The 16,113-nt window shown below is 41.6% G+C and overlaps 1 protein-coding gene across 1 annotated transcript in view; it reads left to right on the forward strand.

The window, feature by feature from the left end:
- The first annotated feature begins 3,758 nt into the window (after window positions 1-3,758).
- Window positions 3,759-16,113, forward strand: part of Tnfsf4 (TNF superfamily member 4) — a 22,910-nt gene continuing 10,555 nt past the window's right edge. The window contains exon 1 of the mRNA XM_031342217.1: window positions 3,759-4,066. Within this exon, the coding sequence (XP_031198077.1) occupies window positions 3,905-4,066 (162 nt within the window). The 5' untranslated portion in view covers window positions 3,759-3,904. The remainder of the gene's footprint in view (window positions 4,067-16,113) is intronic.

Consider the following 16,113-nt stretch of genomic DNA (forward strand, 5'->3'; position numbering starts at 1 on the left):
TTGGCACGCACCATGTACCATCCATCTTTCCAGCTGTACTTCCTGGAGTGTTCAAGGCACAAGCGAGAGTGACCTAGCGTGGACACTCTGCTCCTGCCCACTGCCTGTCCCCACTTCCTTAGATAATCAAACTTACCCAACTCCTGCTATGGAAGCTACCCCTTTAAAAAAAATTCAGTCCAGAGTGGTACCCTCCCTCTGCACCCTTCCTCCTTGGGTTGATACTTCAGCTCCATCATCTTCCAAGCTATGGCTAGCCTATCTTTCCAACTGTGACTCCCCCAGAGGGAGGATGGACTTTATTCTTGTGTTTTTTTCTCCAGCCCCAGGATTCAGGCACCTGGTCTAGGCTTACCAAGTAGAAAATGATGACATATGTAGACATTTCAAATGGACAAACAAACAAATAGAAAACTCCAAATACCAAAACCCCCAAACAACAACAAAATCCCCCCCAACTGAAAAAGCCCCCAAAAGTTTTGCTACTCTCTGAACAGGAGATAGTCTGTCAGCTTTTGAAGTATTTTTTATGTTCTATATTTCTCTATAGCTTCGACTATTTTTGTAGGACGCCAGTGTCTAGGAGATGTAGCCGTTTTAGTTTATTTTACTTTCTAGGTTACCATGTAAAGCTAGTTTATTCTGGCAGACGTATTTATTTGTGTAAGGTATTTTAAAACATACTGCCCACAGAGCTAGTAATTCACTCCAGTTCTTTACAAACATCTCAACCATGTTTTATTAAAAAAGCACTTTCAAGATGAAGAGGTCCCTGCCCATCTGTCCAGGACTGAGATACCAACCAATGATGTCAGACAGTGGTTTTTATCAGTGGTGTTCAAATGCTGGAGCAGCCGGTGATGAGCTTTGAGACACTTACATAGTCTGTCAAAAAAACAAAACAAAACAAAACAAAACAAAACAAAACAAAACCCCAAAAAAAAAACTCACCTACATTTTCCAGCTTATTTTCAATTCTTCCTCCCCCACCTTCTGTATGTGTTTGTTTGTTGTGTGTGTGTGTGTGTGTGTGTGTGTGCATGTATTCTCCTTTCCACAAGGGCTATGAGAGAATGCAGTCCAAAAAATGAAAAAATAAAAAAGGAACAAGTGTAGGATACCACTTAAAGTTCATTAAAACTATCACAGGAGGCAAAGCACTGCAGTAGGGGGTCAGGAAGGAGAAGCACAGCCTGACTCAGGGCCAGCCTGGCTGCCTCTGCTTCCTTGGCATGAGGTAACAAATGCTCTACGGATGGGGCATACCATATGTAAGGAAAAAGAGTCTTTCTCCAGAGAGGCATGATGCTACAGATAAGGAGAGCTCATGCTGCACAGGTCTGTGCTCAGAGGTGTCTGTTCCTTTTTGTCCCTTTGGCTCTTGGGGGTAGGGGGGAGTGATTCAGTCAGGAAAACACTGGCCATGCGAACCTGAGGTTCTGAGTTTGAGCCACAGCCATCCATGTAAAAGCTGGCTCCAGGGAAGCTTATAGCCCCAGCACTGGTGAAGCTGTAACGGGAGGACTGTCGGAGCTCATGCTTGCTGGTTTAGTAAACCTGCTCGTTCCTGCTTCAGTGAGAGACTTTCCTCCACACTAAGCTGGAGAGTAACTGAAGAAGACACCTGATAGGGACCTCCAGTCACTACATGCACACACACGCAGATGCCCACACCCACCACACCCACCTAGCTAGCCACACTGCTCCCCTGTGTTTTCAACATGAGTGTGATTTATTCTTTTCTTTTCAGCTTATCTCTAGTTTCTATTAGAGTTTTGGGACTTTTCCCTATCACCTCTTTCAGTCTTTTAAAACTTATCATTAATAATTTTATTCATTTACATTTCAATGGATACCCCCCTTCCCAGTTTTCCCTCCACCACCCTCCATTCCATCTCTCCTTCCTCTTTGCCTCTATGAGGGTGCTCCCCCACCCACCCACCCACTCACTCCTGTCTCATCATTCTAGCATCCCCCTCCGCTGGGGTACCAAGCCTCCATAGGACCAAGGGCCTCCCATCCCATTGATGCCAGTCAGATAAGGCCATCCTCTGCTACTTTTGTAGCTGGAGCCATGAATCCCTTCATGTGTACTCTTTGACTGGTGGTTTAGTCCCTGGGAGCCCTGGGTGGTCTGGTTAGTAAAAGTGACTGGTTACAGCTGTTCCATATTGTGCAAGTGGAGCATTCCATACTGATCTTTCTTCCTTTTGTCTTCATACCCTGCTTTGCTGAGGGCATCACTGCTGCAGAGTCGCTTATGTGAAAGGGAGTCCGTCCTACTGTTAGTCTCAGACGCACGCCTTAGCTCCCAGTGAGTTCTCCAAAGGCAAAGCCTCATTATTATAATGTGGGTATCAACTGATTTAAATAGTTGACTACTGTGGCAAAGTACCTTGCTTGTCCTGCAACTCAATTTTCTTTTTAATATGCTTCATATCTGTGATATTTTAACTGTGACAAATTTGTAAGTTTCATGTACCTTCTTACACTTTTAGCGCTCAGAATATTTTTTCTCTCTCATTTCTTTCTTTTAATATCTGTCAATAGCACCATGACAAACCATGAGATACACTTTCCCAAAAGTAGAGAGAGAACTCTGTTCAGCACCCCTTGCTGTCTTATATAGCATTGACTTCATAGTACATAGTCAATAAACATTTTGCCATTTTGGACTTGACATTAAAATTTCACAGTCATTTCAGTGACATCAGCTAAGCAGTGAGCAGTTGGCTATTGGAAGAATATATTTTTTAAAGATTTTTTTTTTTTGCTTTGTTTTTAATGTATGGGTTTTATGCCTGCATGTATGCACCACTTGTATGTTTGGTACCCACAAAGGTTAGAAAAAAGGCATCAGGTCTTCTAGAATTAAGAATTACAGTGTTTTTGAGCCATCACATAGAGGGAGAGAATTGAACCCCCATCTTCTGGAGCAGTAGTCAGTGCTCTTAACCACTGGGTCATCTCTCCAACTCTGGGAAGATATGTTTACTTAGCAGGCTCTGAGTCCAGCCAATACTTCAAAGAGAATAACAACCCTCAAAGGTTACTTGAATTACTCATGCAAAAGTTGTATGTGGGGAAAATATATAGCAGAGTGAAGGCGTTGGCTGTGTGTGTGTATGACAGAATTTTCTTCTGCCTCTTTTTTGATATTCAGAAAATTAATCATGTGTTTGATGAATTTCCCTGAAATGAGAAAGTATGACAGTTGCAACACAGTGTCTGACACATAGCAGTTGCTCAATAAATATTAGTTTATTTAGTTTAATGTGATGCATCATGTAACTATAAGACCCCTTCTTTATGTCTGTATGTATAATCCACCATTCTATTTTCCTCTTTGTCCTTTTCATCTCAAGAATAACCTGCATACATTTTATTCTGAATCTGTAAAGTGGGCCAGGAGATTAATTGCACAATAAAAGCAAGGATGTCTGACCACCACGTCCCTCATATCTCTTCTATGGTTTAAGACGTCTTGAAGGATTGTAAGTAAGCTTTAAAAAAAAAAAAAAAGATGATCTTTATCTATCTTTACCGGTGCAATAAAAAACTTCAGAGCACACGTTTGTGACTGTCATTTCGAAGTCACTCAATTCATAACTGGGATGCCACAAAAACAACTCCCTGTTAGCCCAGAGGGAAAAAAAAAAGAAAGAAAGTAAAGGGGAAATTCAGATTAGTCACATAGAAGTTCCCCCGCCTGCAAAATCTGCAGAGTTAAAACTGAGAGAGTCTGCCCTGCTCCTTCAATTGCCTTTTGTCTCCGGTTCTGGGACCTTTATCTTCTGACCCACAGGCTTGACTTTGCCCTTATCTTCTCCTTTGTGGTGAAGAACAGTCTTCCCCAGGCTCCCCTTTGCCACAGCTGTATCTTCTCTGCACCCAGGCTACGAAGATGGAAGGGGAAGGGGTTCAATCCCTGGATGAGAATTTGGAAAATGGATCAAGGCCAAGATTCAAGTGGAAGAAGACACTAAGGCTGGTGGTCTCTGGGATCAAGGGAGCAGGGCTACTCATGTGCTTCATCTACGTCTGCCTGCAGCTCTCTTCATCTCCGGTAAGATGCACCAGTGGGCACTGCTTTTCCTCCAGCTCTGGCTGAGTGCCAACTGCAACAGCTGCAGTCACCTGTAAAGGATCTAATGGTAAAACTCTTCAGCCCCTGCCCCTGCCACTGCCACTGCCACCAAGAGATTGTAAAGTGTGGCCAAATATCCTCCTTTGGTGTCTCCTTCCAATTTCAACGGTAGCAGTGCTAGGGTGGAGTGAAGGGCAGAGGGGCCCTGCTTCTAGGGTTTTTTGTTTTTTGTTTTTGTTTTTGCAAGGCAAAAATCCTGGTGTACCTTAATGAGCTGTCACCCCAAAGCTTTGGGTTATGGATATTTCTCTATCCATCCTGGTAGCAATGTGTCTGATCGAGGAATCAATATAAAAGGAAGACGAATAATGGACCCATTTTACTTCCCATCATGTTCATGAATCTGCAGATATTCAAAGGGGATCTGTTTTTTTTTTTTTTTAAATTCTGAAGGTTTCAGGATTAACTCCTTTCCTATCACCAACCTAAAGTGCTGCAGCAATGTGTGTGCACATTTGTCAGCTTAGATGTTTACATCAGTGACTTAATCTCATAGTTTTATTTGCTCATATAGTCTTTAAATGTTCACCACAGGTGACGCTTCAGTGTCCCCAGAATTCCATGTTGGATCTGGCCTCATAATTCTCATTTCCCCAGTGGTTGCTTTATGTCAGGAAATCATTCCCTGATGGATGACAGACAGAATAGAACTTCTTTTTAATGACACATTAGAGACACAGCTACCTCAAATTAAACCAGGATACGACGAGCAGTCCAGGCAAATGCCTGGGCTTGTCTCGGTGTACAGGAAGTGGAGTTTTGATAACTAGAAGCTGGTGGGAGTGTATGTGTTCACAGATGGCTGAACCATGTACTGTGCTTGTCCCCTGGGCCAGCAAACTTCAGGAATGTGACTGGTGTGGTGCTCAAGCCTGCTTGGCCAATTAGAGCAGCCCCATCCCGGTCCTCTTCTCTCTCCTCCACATAACTTTCTGTGAAGACTGTGGATGAAAATTTTGTAGGCAGTTTGGGGGGCGAAGGTGCTAGGGTAGAGTAATTTGTTCACGGTAGGATGCCTAAGATGCAGACCGGAATCAGGCTTTTTTAAGAAAGCAAACAAAGTAACTAAAAATAGACCAGCTGCGAGCCTTGAATAGGTCTGGGAGTCTTGAGACTTTTCGAACAACCACAGGACCGTGTGTTTCCTCACTCTGTGAGATGAGAAGGACACAAGACCCCAGTCTAGGGTAACAAGGCACACAAGGGTATCAGGCAGGGGCAGGAGAGGGCAAAAAGTGAAAAACACAGGGCATAAACTGCTGGTGTCTGGAACCTTCGTGGACAGTCTCACCCAGGCATGGTAAGAATTCGGGTCCTTTCTTCAAGTCACCCAGAAACTCTGCGGCAGAGGTGGGAAGTCAAGCCAAAGCCACGTAGGTCTTTGAGGTAAGAGCAGTCTAGGAGGAAATTTGTTTTCTGTGATCTTGGCTCAGAAATGGAATCAAAAGCAGGAGGTATAAATTGGACATTGAAGCTGATTGCTCATGAAATAAGCAAGCTGGTTACTCTTGATAGAGAAGGTTTGGGAGCTAGTCTATCTCAAAGTTTTACACTGTTCTCGGACCTAGGCAGTGCAACGGACCATTATATTTAATCTCACTTATTAAGGGGATAGATAGATAGGTAGTATGTATTTTTCCCTTGAACTTGGTCATATTAAATTAATGGGGAAGAGATGAGAAGGAGGAAGAGAATCTCTTTGACAAAGAGACTGGTAACTTTTAAAACATTAATGTTTGGCATTATGGTTGGGGTGGACCATATTCAAGTCAAATTTCCTTTGAAGTTAGTTTATTTAGCACCAATACTAACTGGGTTAGATTTTATTGATGCACATGAGAAACAGCTTTTGTTTTTGCCGTACCCCCACTTCCTCCCCAAAGACAGCCCGTACCCACGTCTTCTACACTTCATGTTTTCCTTTGGGACTTGGTTTTCTCATCAGTAACAGGATGGTTGTATGAAATAGACATTGAGGGCTCTTTCTGCTCATCAGCTAATGAGCGTGTCATCTCAAAGAACAGGCCTGGGGGGCTGAAGGAACAGAAAATGTGTGTTAGCAGATATTTGTGCCTGTATGTTCAGATTTCTTGGCTCTTAAGACTGACCCGGAAGAATCATATTTTCCTGTGTGTACTTTGTATACTTAATTTGTACTTCCTGTAGTTCATGAAGTACCTTGCTTAGAATGAGGAAAGACAGGGCTGGAGAGATGGCTCAGCGGTTAGGAGCACTGACTGCTCTGAGGTTCTGAGTTCAATTCCCAGCAACCACATGGTGGCTCACAACTATCTGTAATGGGATCTGATGCCCTCTTCTTGTGTATCTGAAGTCAGCTACAGTGTGCATTCATATACATAAAATAAATAAATCTTTTAAAAAAGAAGAATGAGGGAAGACACAGACACTCTAGAATATCACTGATTCGAATTCTAAAACAGAATGCTACTGCTGCAATGCCTCATTGTGCATTGGACATGATCTCGGGGTACCATTTAAAGTGCTGGGCTTCTAATCTTACCTGGGACTTTAACTAGAGAGCAGTAGGCAGAGAGAAAGTTGGTCTAGGAGGTGAGAAGCTCTTTACTTTTATTATTTTTAATGTGGTGTTTGCGGGCGTGCGTATGTTTATGGGCAGGTACTTGCTTTTGTGTACATGGCTGCATGTGTATGTGCAATTGTGTGTAGAGGCCAGAGAACAACCTCTAATGTCATCCTCAGCAATGCCTCACCCTCTCTTTAAGATGACATCACTCGTTGGTCTGGGGTGCACCACTTAGGATAGACTGGTGATTGACACCCAGAGATCCTCCAGTCTCTGCTGTCACAGGACTAGGATTCCAAAGCACACACTCTTATGTCTGGCATCTTAATGTGGGTCCTGGGAGCTGAATTTAGGTTTTCATATCTTCTATGCAAATATTTTATCATCTGAGCTATCTCCCCAGCTGTCAGTTATATTTTTTGTGTTGTTGAAGTCTTCCAAGCTCCATGTCACCTTGACCATGACCTTGTATGGTGAAGGACTTTTTCCTTAGCAAATCTCATCTTGTCTCTTGTTTCTGTTAGGAAAAGCAGAAGTGCTCTGTGTCAAGGGGAGCCAGAATTAGAATTCAGTCTCTTGGTGATGTTTTGTATCAAGAAACTCCAACTTTTGTTGTTGTCATCGTTGTTAAATACTGGAAAGAGGAATCTGCCTTGAATCTCCGTTTAAGATTAACTGAATTTAAATGTCTACATGTAATCTATGACGTCTTTTTCTTAGAAATTATTCAATCATATACATACAATAACTTCAAATTCAAGTAGAATTTGCTTTCTCTGAGCAAGTCTTTGAGATTTCAAAAAGGAACATTTGGAGTGTTGAATTAATTCATCATGAAGGATTTTGAGGCTCTGATGGTGGATGTTAACGAAATGGTCCAGAGACCCTAGACTGCTGGGTACATATTAGCTATAGTATTTTATGAGAAAACAAAAACCCAAAGAAGGTAGGTAAATTGTTCATGATCACCTGCCTACTTAATTAACAGGGTAATTTTGACTTCTGCACTCCATCTGAAAGCAACCTTGCATTCGTTCTGAATGCTTTTTTTTTTTTTTTTTTGTATAGGGTATTGTTTGAAGCTTCAGAATAAAAACTGCGCTGGAGGTTTCTTTTCAAAAGCTCTTTGAAATAATGGTCAAGAGTAGAGATGAGGCAAAAAGATGACAGACGTGGGGAGTTTCTCAGGGGACAGTGGAGAGAGGAACGGAGGGAGGAGGGGTTGCCTGAGAGGGTTGAGGGAAGGGACAGCATACACCAGCTGATGTTAAAGAGTGGAATTTTCTCCACAGACAGGAGGGATGGGGATGGGTAGGCAGAATAGCAAATCATTCAACATGGCTGAAATTGAGTGTTCATAGAGAACAGGGGTAGGAGATGAATCTGAAGAACTAGGTGGCACGAATGGCAAAAGATCGTGTGAACCATTCTGGGAAAATTGATTTATTCTGCTCTATGCCAAAGGCAGCAGTTACCAACAACAATGCTTCTCCACATTTTCCGTTTTGCATGGGATCGAAAGATGGGCAGTACAGAAATCAACCTAATTTCACCTGGCACTAGGTGGCACCACTGTAAAACTAACCATCCTTTTACATCTTAAGGCAGCCTGCCCATTTTCTCCTTAACTGAATTCACTTAGTAACCTCTTTTGATCTAAAGGGAAACCAACTTCTCGGGAACTAAGTGCTCATTGACATGGATGAGGGCGAGCACTATTAGGCAATATTAATCTTGTTCACACAGTGATGGTATTTTCTAAATGAGCAATTTAGGTAGATGCATATTCTGACTGGAGTCTTTACCATAGGATAGCATAGTATGAATGGAATTATGCTGAAAAACAATATATACAAATACATATATAAACACAAATACATGCCTAACCTATAGATGTGATTTCCCTATTTATCTTTGTTAAGTGTTGCCCCAGTTACTAGCACCGAGCAGACCCAGGCTTGCCAAGGGTCTAGCAACCCTGCCTTGATTATTCTTTTCCTTTTGGTGACAATTACCTTTGTTCGCTACACTGTCCAAGAACATGACAATTTCTTCCCATTTCATGGGTTTTGTGTTCATGGAAAATGAGCACTAATCCTTTGGGATCATGTGAGTCAGAGGAGCCATGGGGAGTGTTATGATTTAACACATGAAAACACAATGACAACATACAGCATGCTTCTCTCTCCACAGTCACGGGTGAGATAAACAGGAGAATTACTGTGAAACTGGAATCTCTGACGTCCTGTGCTTTGCTAGTCTGGATACTTTTCAAATAAAGGAGTGAAAATATTTCATTATGTGGCAATACAGAAAGTTATCTTAGAGGTTGAGGCTAGACATTGAAGTACAAGTGCACAGGGAACCAGGAGCCGAAGTTCAGCTGGTTCCAGGTTATTAGCTCCTTGATCCTGAGTAAATTCCCTGCCTGACCTCAATCGGTTCCCACCTATATTCAGTGGCTCCCAGCCACTGTAACTCAGGTTTCAAGGGATTTGACACCTTCTCCTGGCCTCTGTAGGCACATGCACACATGTGGTGCACAAAAACTCAGGCAGACACATTCTTTGAAGTTGGTTCTTTGAAGTCGGAACTTGGTTGGGAGGCTCACACATTTGAGTACTGAGTTTTGTAAACACCAAGGTTATTATTGCTATTCATGGGCACATTTTCATAACAACTCTGAGGCATCCTTTGTAGTGTGTGTGTGTGTGTGTGTGTGTGTGTGTGTGTAGACATAAGTGTGTATGTGTGTGCACATAAATGCAGATATTCAACTATACTCTTAACTCAGCAGGCATACCATGTTAAGATTAATCATAGCTTCACAGACATGATTTCTGTATTGGAAATCTGGGAATTAAAAGAATCCACCCTAGAAATAGTTCTGTTTTTAATTTTTTTTAAATGTAGGTTTCTAATTAAGAGTTGTGTATGGCTGTAGTAAAGAATAAAAGAAGACAGAAAGGGAGAATTTATGAAGTCATGAAGTGTTATTAGGTTTGGTGTCTGGTTAAAATGGTTCAAAAATTTAGAATTCAGGGCTGGAGAGATAGCTTAGTGGGTAAGAGTGCTTATTACCATTCTGAGGACCTCATTTGGTTCCCACCCATATTCAGTGGCTCCCAGCCACTGTAACTCAGGTTTCAAGGGATTTGACACCTTCTTCTGGCCTCTGTAGGCACATGCACACATGTGGTGCACAAAAACTCAGGTAGACACATTCTTTTAAATGAACAAATAAGTTAATATTTTTAAAAATATTAAAGTTATAGGATTAAAATACTCAGACCAGGCCATGTCTATTGACCTTTATTTACATCCTCCAATTCTCCCAAGACTTGGCTGTCAGACAGCAGAAAATCAGATCTATGAGAAACATGTGTTCTGACTCATAATATTGGAAACACAGATAACTTGAGTCACTGATTTCCTCTTTGGAGAGCCTTCACTCGACATGTCTCATAGGTGAGTTAATTTGTACAAATTTATTTGACTTTGATAACATTTTAAAGTCTTTCCGTGAACTAACAGGTATAGAAATAGAGACTCCCACTTTAATTATTTCCATACTGTTTAATAAGCATTATGGATCAAAGCCTTCTTTACAAAGTATAGCATTGTGTTGGTGGGAAATTGAGGTGATAAGTTTAAGTGATATACACTGAGGGACGGGCTTCTCTGCAGACAGCAATAAGAGCCTGGAATCCAGGCTAGGTAGTCAAAGATGCTAGTATTATAAATTTTAGGTTAATATTATAAATGAAAAAAAAATCAATATCAAAACAACAAGGGGGGAAATAATGCCTTTCTGCACTGTAAAATAAATGCAAAACATGTCTTACAGTTTAGTAATAAAAAGGTATTCAGGATTATGTATGTGTTAGGTACTTAATGCCTGCAGATTCTAAGACCCCTGAAGATATTACTGTGTGGGGTATAATAAAGACTGGAAAAATCAGAGCTCTTGGGATCAGAGAGTGGACATGGGGGGGTTCATTGAGTGATGTCACTGGTGACAGTGTCCCTCAATTTGGCCTAGTTTTTTCGCTACTTCTGGCTTCTCTTCTTTACTGTATCCTTGGAAGTAGGTAGAAATGACATGGTTGTGCTATTTAATGCTGGGGAAATCTGAAGCAAGTGGCTTGTCAAGGTTTGCACAGAGAGATCAGGGCCGGGAATGAAGGTCAAAATCCTAATCTTGCCTCTTCCCGTTACCCTTGCCTGTGATCTCAGAACTCTAACTTTTAAGAATGCCCCTGACTGTCTTAAAACTCTACTTTCCTGTCTGACATTAGTTACCTTTGAAGAAAGATTGGAGGATTTATGGTCTGTCACAGAAGAAAGACTTACAGCTACTTACACAAAAATAGATAATAATGTGGCTAATGAAGCTTTAACAATTACGTAATACCTTACAGATTCCTTTCAGAAAACACACCATTGCCTGCATGACATGCTCTGATAGAGAGAGAAGCTGGGCTGCATCCGTTTTTTTCCAGTCCTCCCCTCCTCCTCCTTTTTTTCTTTGTAAACAGGAAGGAGACTGGGCTGTATAATTGTTTAGGTCTTTCTAGTTCTATTAGACACCAATTCAAGTACTCAATAAGATGCTATGTTGTGTGATTTCTACACCACCTGCAAGTACACATGTTACTGTTTAGTGGTTTGTTGGGGCATCTGTAGCTAATTATCACAATCTGGGTGGTTTAGCACAACGGGAATTGATTCTCACAGCCCTGAAGGTTAGAGATACTGGAAAGGTCATGCTCTCATTGAACGTTTCGGGCGAGAATCCTTCCTGATTCCTCTCTTGTTTTGGGTGGTTCCTACAAATCCTCGTGTTCTTTGGTTTCACACCAGCCTCTGCCCCCATTATCACATGACAGCCTTCTCCTCTCTGTGGAGCCTCTCCTCTTTGAAGAGCACCAGTCACATTGGATTTAGGACCCACCCTAATCCTGTTGATGTCATTTTGACTATTCATATTTGTGAAAACTCTCTGCAGATCTTTTTCTAAATAAGGACGCGTTCTCAGTTTTAGGCACACATGATTTTGAAGAGTATGGTATTCAACCCAAGTGAAACCACTTATTCATTTTTTTTTAAATTAATGTTCATGGAGCATTGGTTTCCTGTCAGGCATTTAGGGAAGAATGGTGAACAAGACAGATAGGGTCTTCCTGTTCTGATAGTGTTTGTAACCCAGTGGGAAAGAAGTTAAAGGAGAATAGTAGGGCATATGACAAGCACTCAGTAGTCAAGCATGGTAGATATTAGTAAGGAATGACACATGCCTTGTTGTCAGTTGGGTTTTGAAAAGTACAGAGAATCCTTTCTTCTTGACTTACACAGCTGTTTTCTATTAATTGGCTGAAAAGCTTTATTTGAAAATCCATGGCCCACACTGTCACCGCCAGGTAATCTGACACTTGCACCCTTCACCAATCTTATTTTCCCTCAGAGCACATGCTGGGAGTGTAGGTCCAGGCTAGAGAAGAGAGGTCCCAGTCCCGTTGGTGTCTCTCCAGGGCTAAGCAGGATGGTGAGTGTTGACAGCCCAAAAGAAACACACACCCGAGGCAAGGCAAGGTGCACGCCTTTAATCCTAGTACTTGGGAGGCATAGGCAGGCAGATTTCTGAGTTCGAGGCCAGCCTGGTCTACAGAGTGAGTTTCCAGGACAGTCAGGGCTACACAGAGAAATCCTGTCTTGAAGAAAACAAAACAAAACAAAACAAAACAAAACAAAAACAAAACCCAAACAAACAAAAAACCCCACCTGAGCCAGGAGTCTTGTGGAAGCAGGAACTCAATTTTATGGCATCAGCCTCTCACTTATATAAGTTCGGAGCATAGGGATGGGATTTTTGGGATTTTTGGTGGGGTAAGATGATGTAGGAGGCGGGGAAGGGTGAGGGTATGGAGTGACTGACAGGGCCAATGGCAAAGCTCTACTTCAGCAGGGCAGAGGCAGGGCCAAACTGAAGTGACTGAGACAGGTCTCAAAACGCAAGCCAGGCTCGGGTTTGGTCTCAAGGCTCAAACCAGGGCCAAAGTGGGCCCAACACTGGGAGTTCAGCCTCATACAAATGAGCCTAGGAGCCTTGCTGGACCAGGCACAACCAGGAGTGTTCCTTAATTAGTAGAGGAAAGTTTCCTGCTGGGGAGGAGAAGGCCTACTGTTTTCTTGCACCACAGGGGTATTGTGTCAGGATCTGTGGTCCAGAAGGTCTTCTTGACACATAATGCTTGTGGATTACTCTTTGGAATTCCGTGATGTGATTTGATGAACTTCTGCAATGGAGTTGTCATTAGGCACTTCAGTGCAGTCATTTTAATTGAAGTTGGACATCAAGATGAGGATAGTAAAAGTCCAGAAAGGGAAAAGGCTTGCTCTAGACTCAGTAAAGAAACCAGGAAATCCTACTGCTAGTCTGATGCCCAGTACACTCTACTATGTTGCCTTTTAAGGCAGTAGTTGTAGTCTGTGTTAGCTACTTTGTGAGTTCTTCTTTCTTCCACCCCTCTCTACTGTTTCTCCACCCCTTCAATCCCCTAACACTAGACAGGAGAGAAAAAAGAAAAGAAAAGAAAGGAGTTGACATTATCATTAGACTACCTCCTGCTGATTAGGAGCATCAAGTTCCTTGGGACATTTGATCTTCGCTGTCAGAATATCTAATTTCTTCTTGTTTCTTTTTTATACATGACTACTTATCAAACCATAAGCAACAACAACCAACAACAATCAACAACCAACCAACAACCCACACAACCAACCAACAACCCACCCTGCCTCTCAAGGTCCTAGATTTTTATATCCCCTGAAAAGTTCCCAGAATTCTCAACATCACACAATTGCAGAAGCTATGGGCCACTGGCAATATCACGCCCTTGCTAAAGCACAAGGCAAATCATAATCAGCTGCTGTGGACATATCCCCATTCCTGGGATTAAAAAGAAAATATTTCTTATAATATTTTTCTGGTTTTTTTTTAAGAAAGCAAAATTCCAAAATTGTTACTACAAGTGGTCCCTTCTTATATAGTAAGTGAGACTAGAAGTAGGCAACTTCCAGTAGAAGACACCAACAGTAGGACTTTCAGTGATTTCCTTACACTCAAAAATGACCAAGACAATTTTAACAACCATGACTGGACCTAGGCCAGCAGCTATATATGGTCACATAAAAGCTGACATTGTCACTGTGCATTGCCCGTGATTGTTGAAATTGACCATCTTGGTCAGCAAATATTTGATTAATGAGTGCCAGAGCTGACAGAGATATGGTGACATGGTGGGTGCATTGTTAACTTACTCTTCTAGTTGCTTAGACACTAAACTAGTGCAAGAATATTCTAGTGGATACCTTCTCAATCAGTGAGGGGAGGACGGGAGAAATGTTTCAGTAGATCCCTCTGTCGGTGTTATTCGAGGAATTCTGCAGTTAACTTGGAGTGGGAAATTCTAGTACAAGAGCATCCTGCCTTTGAACATATTCAAAGAATTAGTGTGTTAGGTCAGTCATATACTTTCTCATGCATTTTATTGTTCAGGTTGCATACATACTTCTGTTTTTGTTGTTTAGTTGAACATCTGAGATGACTCTTAGAAACTAGAGACAACAAAACCACAGTCCATGTTCTCTGGGATACAACCATCACTAAGTAGTTTTACAAGAAGAGAGGAAATGGTTAAAGAAAGGCCACTAGATTATCAGCAGGCAGTATAGTGGGGAAGAAGGCAAAGCTGAGTTAAAGAGAGGTTACACAAAAAAATGTGCTAACAGACGTATTCAGGTGAACAAGTTTTGGAAAAGAATTAATATAGCTCCTCTTTGGGTTCACAAAATCTATCAACTTTTTAAAAATCAAGATTTTCAAAGCCACTGCCTTTGTCTCTATGAGAATATAACTACAGACGTATTTTTATGAATATTGAAGATTTGTTGGTCAAATCCCAATCCTTTCTCTAAACACGTTTCTGAGCTTTTATGATCAGAAGCAGAATCCACCATTTGTAACAGGCTACTTCCATTAAGTCCTCAAGCAAAGAAATCTAGTCTCCCAGTCCACTATAGTGTGGAAGTGTGAAAAACCCCACTTTTCTGCTTTGAGACCCAGCTTAAGCATTTATTAGGTGATGCTTTCATGACTTCTTAGATCTCGATGGTAAGCTCCAGGTGGGAATGGCATGGTGCCCTACGGGAACAGTGTCACAGAGTCTTTCCAGTGTCCTCAAGTGACTCACAGCTCATTCACATACTCCCTTCAGATCTTCAATTGTGCCCCGGGATTGAGTGAGGACTAGCAAGCTCCATAGATGACTGCAGAGCCTACTTCCTGGTTTCATATTTGATGAGTAACATTTGCTCCTAGTATAGAAAGCTCTCTTCCAGAGAAATGCCAGATGACTATAAGGTCAACAGCATTATGTCACACTCTACTGAGTCAGAATCAGAAGCTGATACTCTCCAAAGATGATCTCTTAAAACATCATCATGCTCTTGGGGACATGGTATGAACAGCTGGAGAAGTTTTTAATGAACTTTTTATTTTTAAGGGATCCTGGAATCAAGAGAAGAGTGACTACTGTAACTCTGAACTTGGTACCTTTTTCTCCCTAACAAATTCTAAACAGCATTGATTCTCATTTTCCTCCTTCTAATTTCTACAGATAATTGTTGCATGGTAATTTTAAGTGGGGGTGGGGGGTAGAGGAGCAAAGGATTGCAACAAGTTTACCTCAGGGCTTGGTACTATTATAAGTTCCCAGTTCTTTGTTTCTCCTATCTTAAATATACAGAGAATGGTCTTATTTGTAGGTCTTTCTTTTGGCGAATCGTAGATCTTTTGCTTTGTGTTTTCCCTCGTTCAAAGCCTAGATCCAGGTACTTTCTCGTTATACTATCAAACCATGAGATAGTTTTTATTTTCATTGCCTGGGACTCTATGAAGTACACTGCCTGTTGACAGTTCCTAAAGGCTCCTAAAAGACCACTTTTATGAATGGAACACAAGTTTGCCAAAACCAAGGAGTGTACATGTTCTAACTTTGTGTTCACTTTGCAAGTTGAATATGATCATTGTCTCATAGAAATGTTCAGTTTTAGTTTTATTTTTATTCTTTTTATCAGTTTGTTTTAATTAACATGGAAGCAAAGAGTTTCACTGCAGCATTTAAAAGCTTATTATTTATTCATATATTTGTTTATTTTACTTATTCATTTTACATCCTATTCACTGGCCCCTCTTGGTCACTCCCTCTCACAATCCTTCCCCATCTTCCCTCCCCTTCTCCTTTGAGCCAGTGAGGAACATCTTGACTTCTTAGATCTCGATGGTAAGCTCCAGGTGGGAATGGCATGGTGCCCTAAGGGAACAGTGTCACAGAGTCTTTCCAGTGTCCTCAAGTGACTC

This window comes from Mastomys coucha, unplaced genomic scaffold, assembly GCF_008632895.1.
Source record: "Mastomys coucha isolate ucsf_1 unplaced genomic scaffold, UCSF_Mcou_1 pScaffold1, whole genome shotgun sequence".
NCBI lineage: Eukaryota > Metazoa > Chordata > Mammalia > Rodentia > Muridae > Mastomys > Mastomys coucha.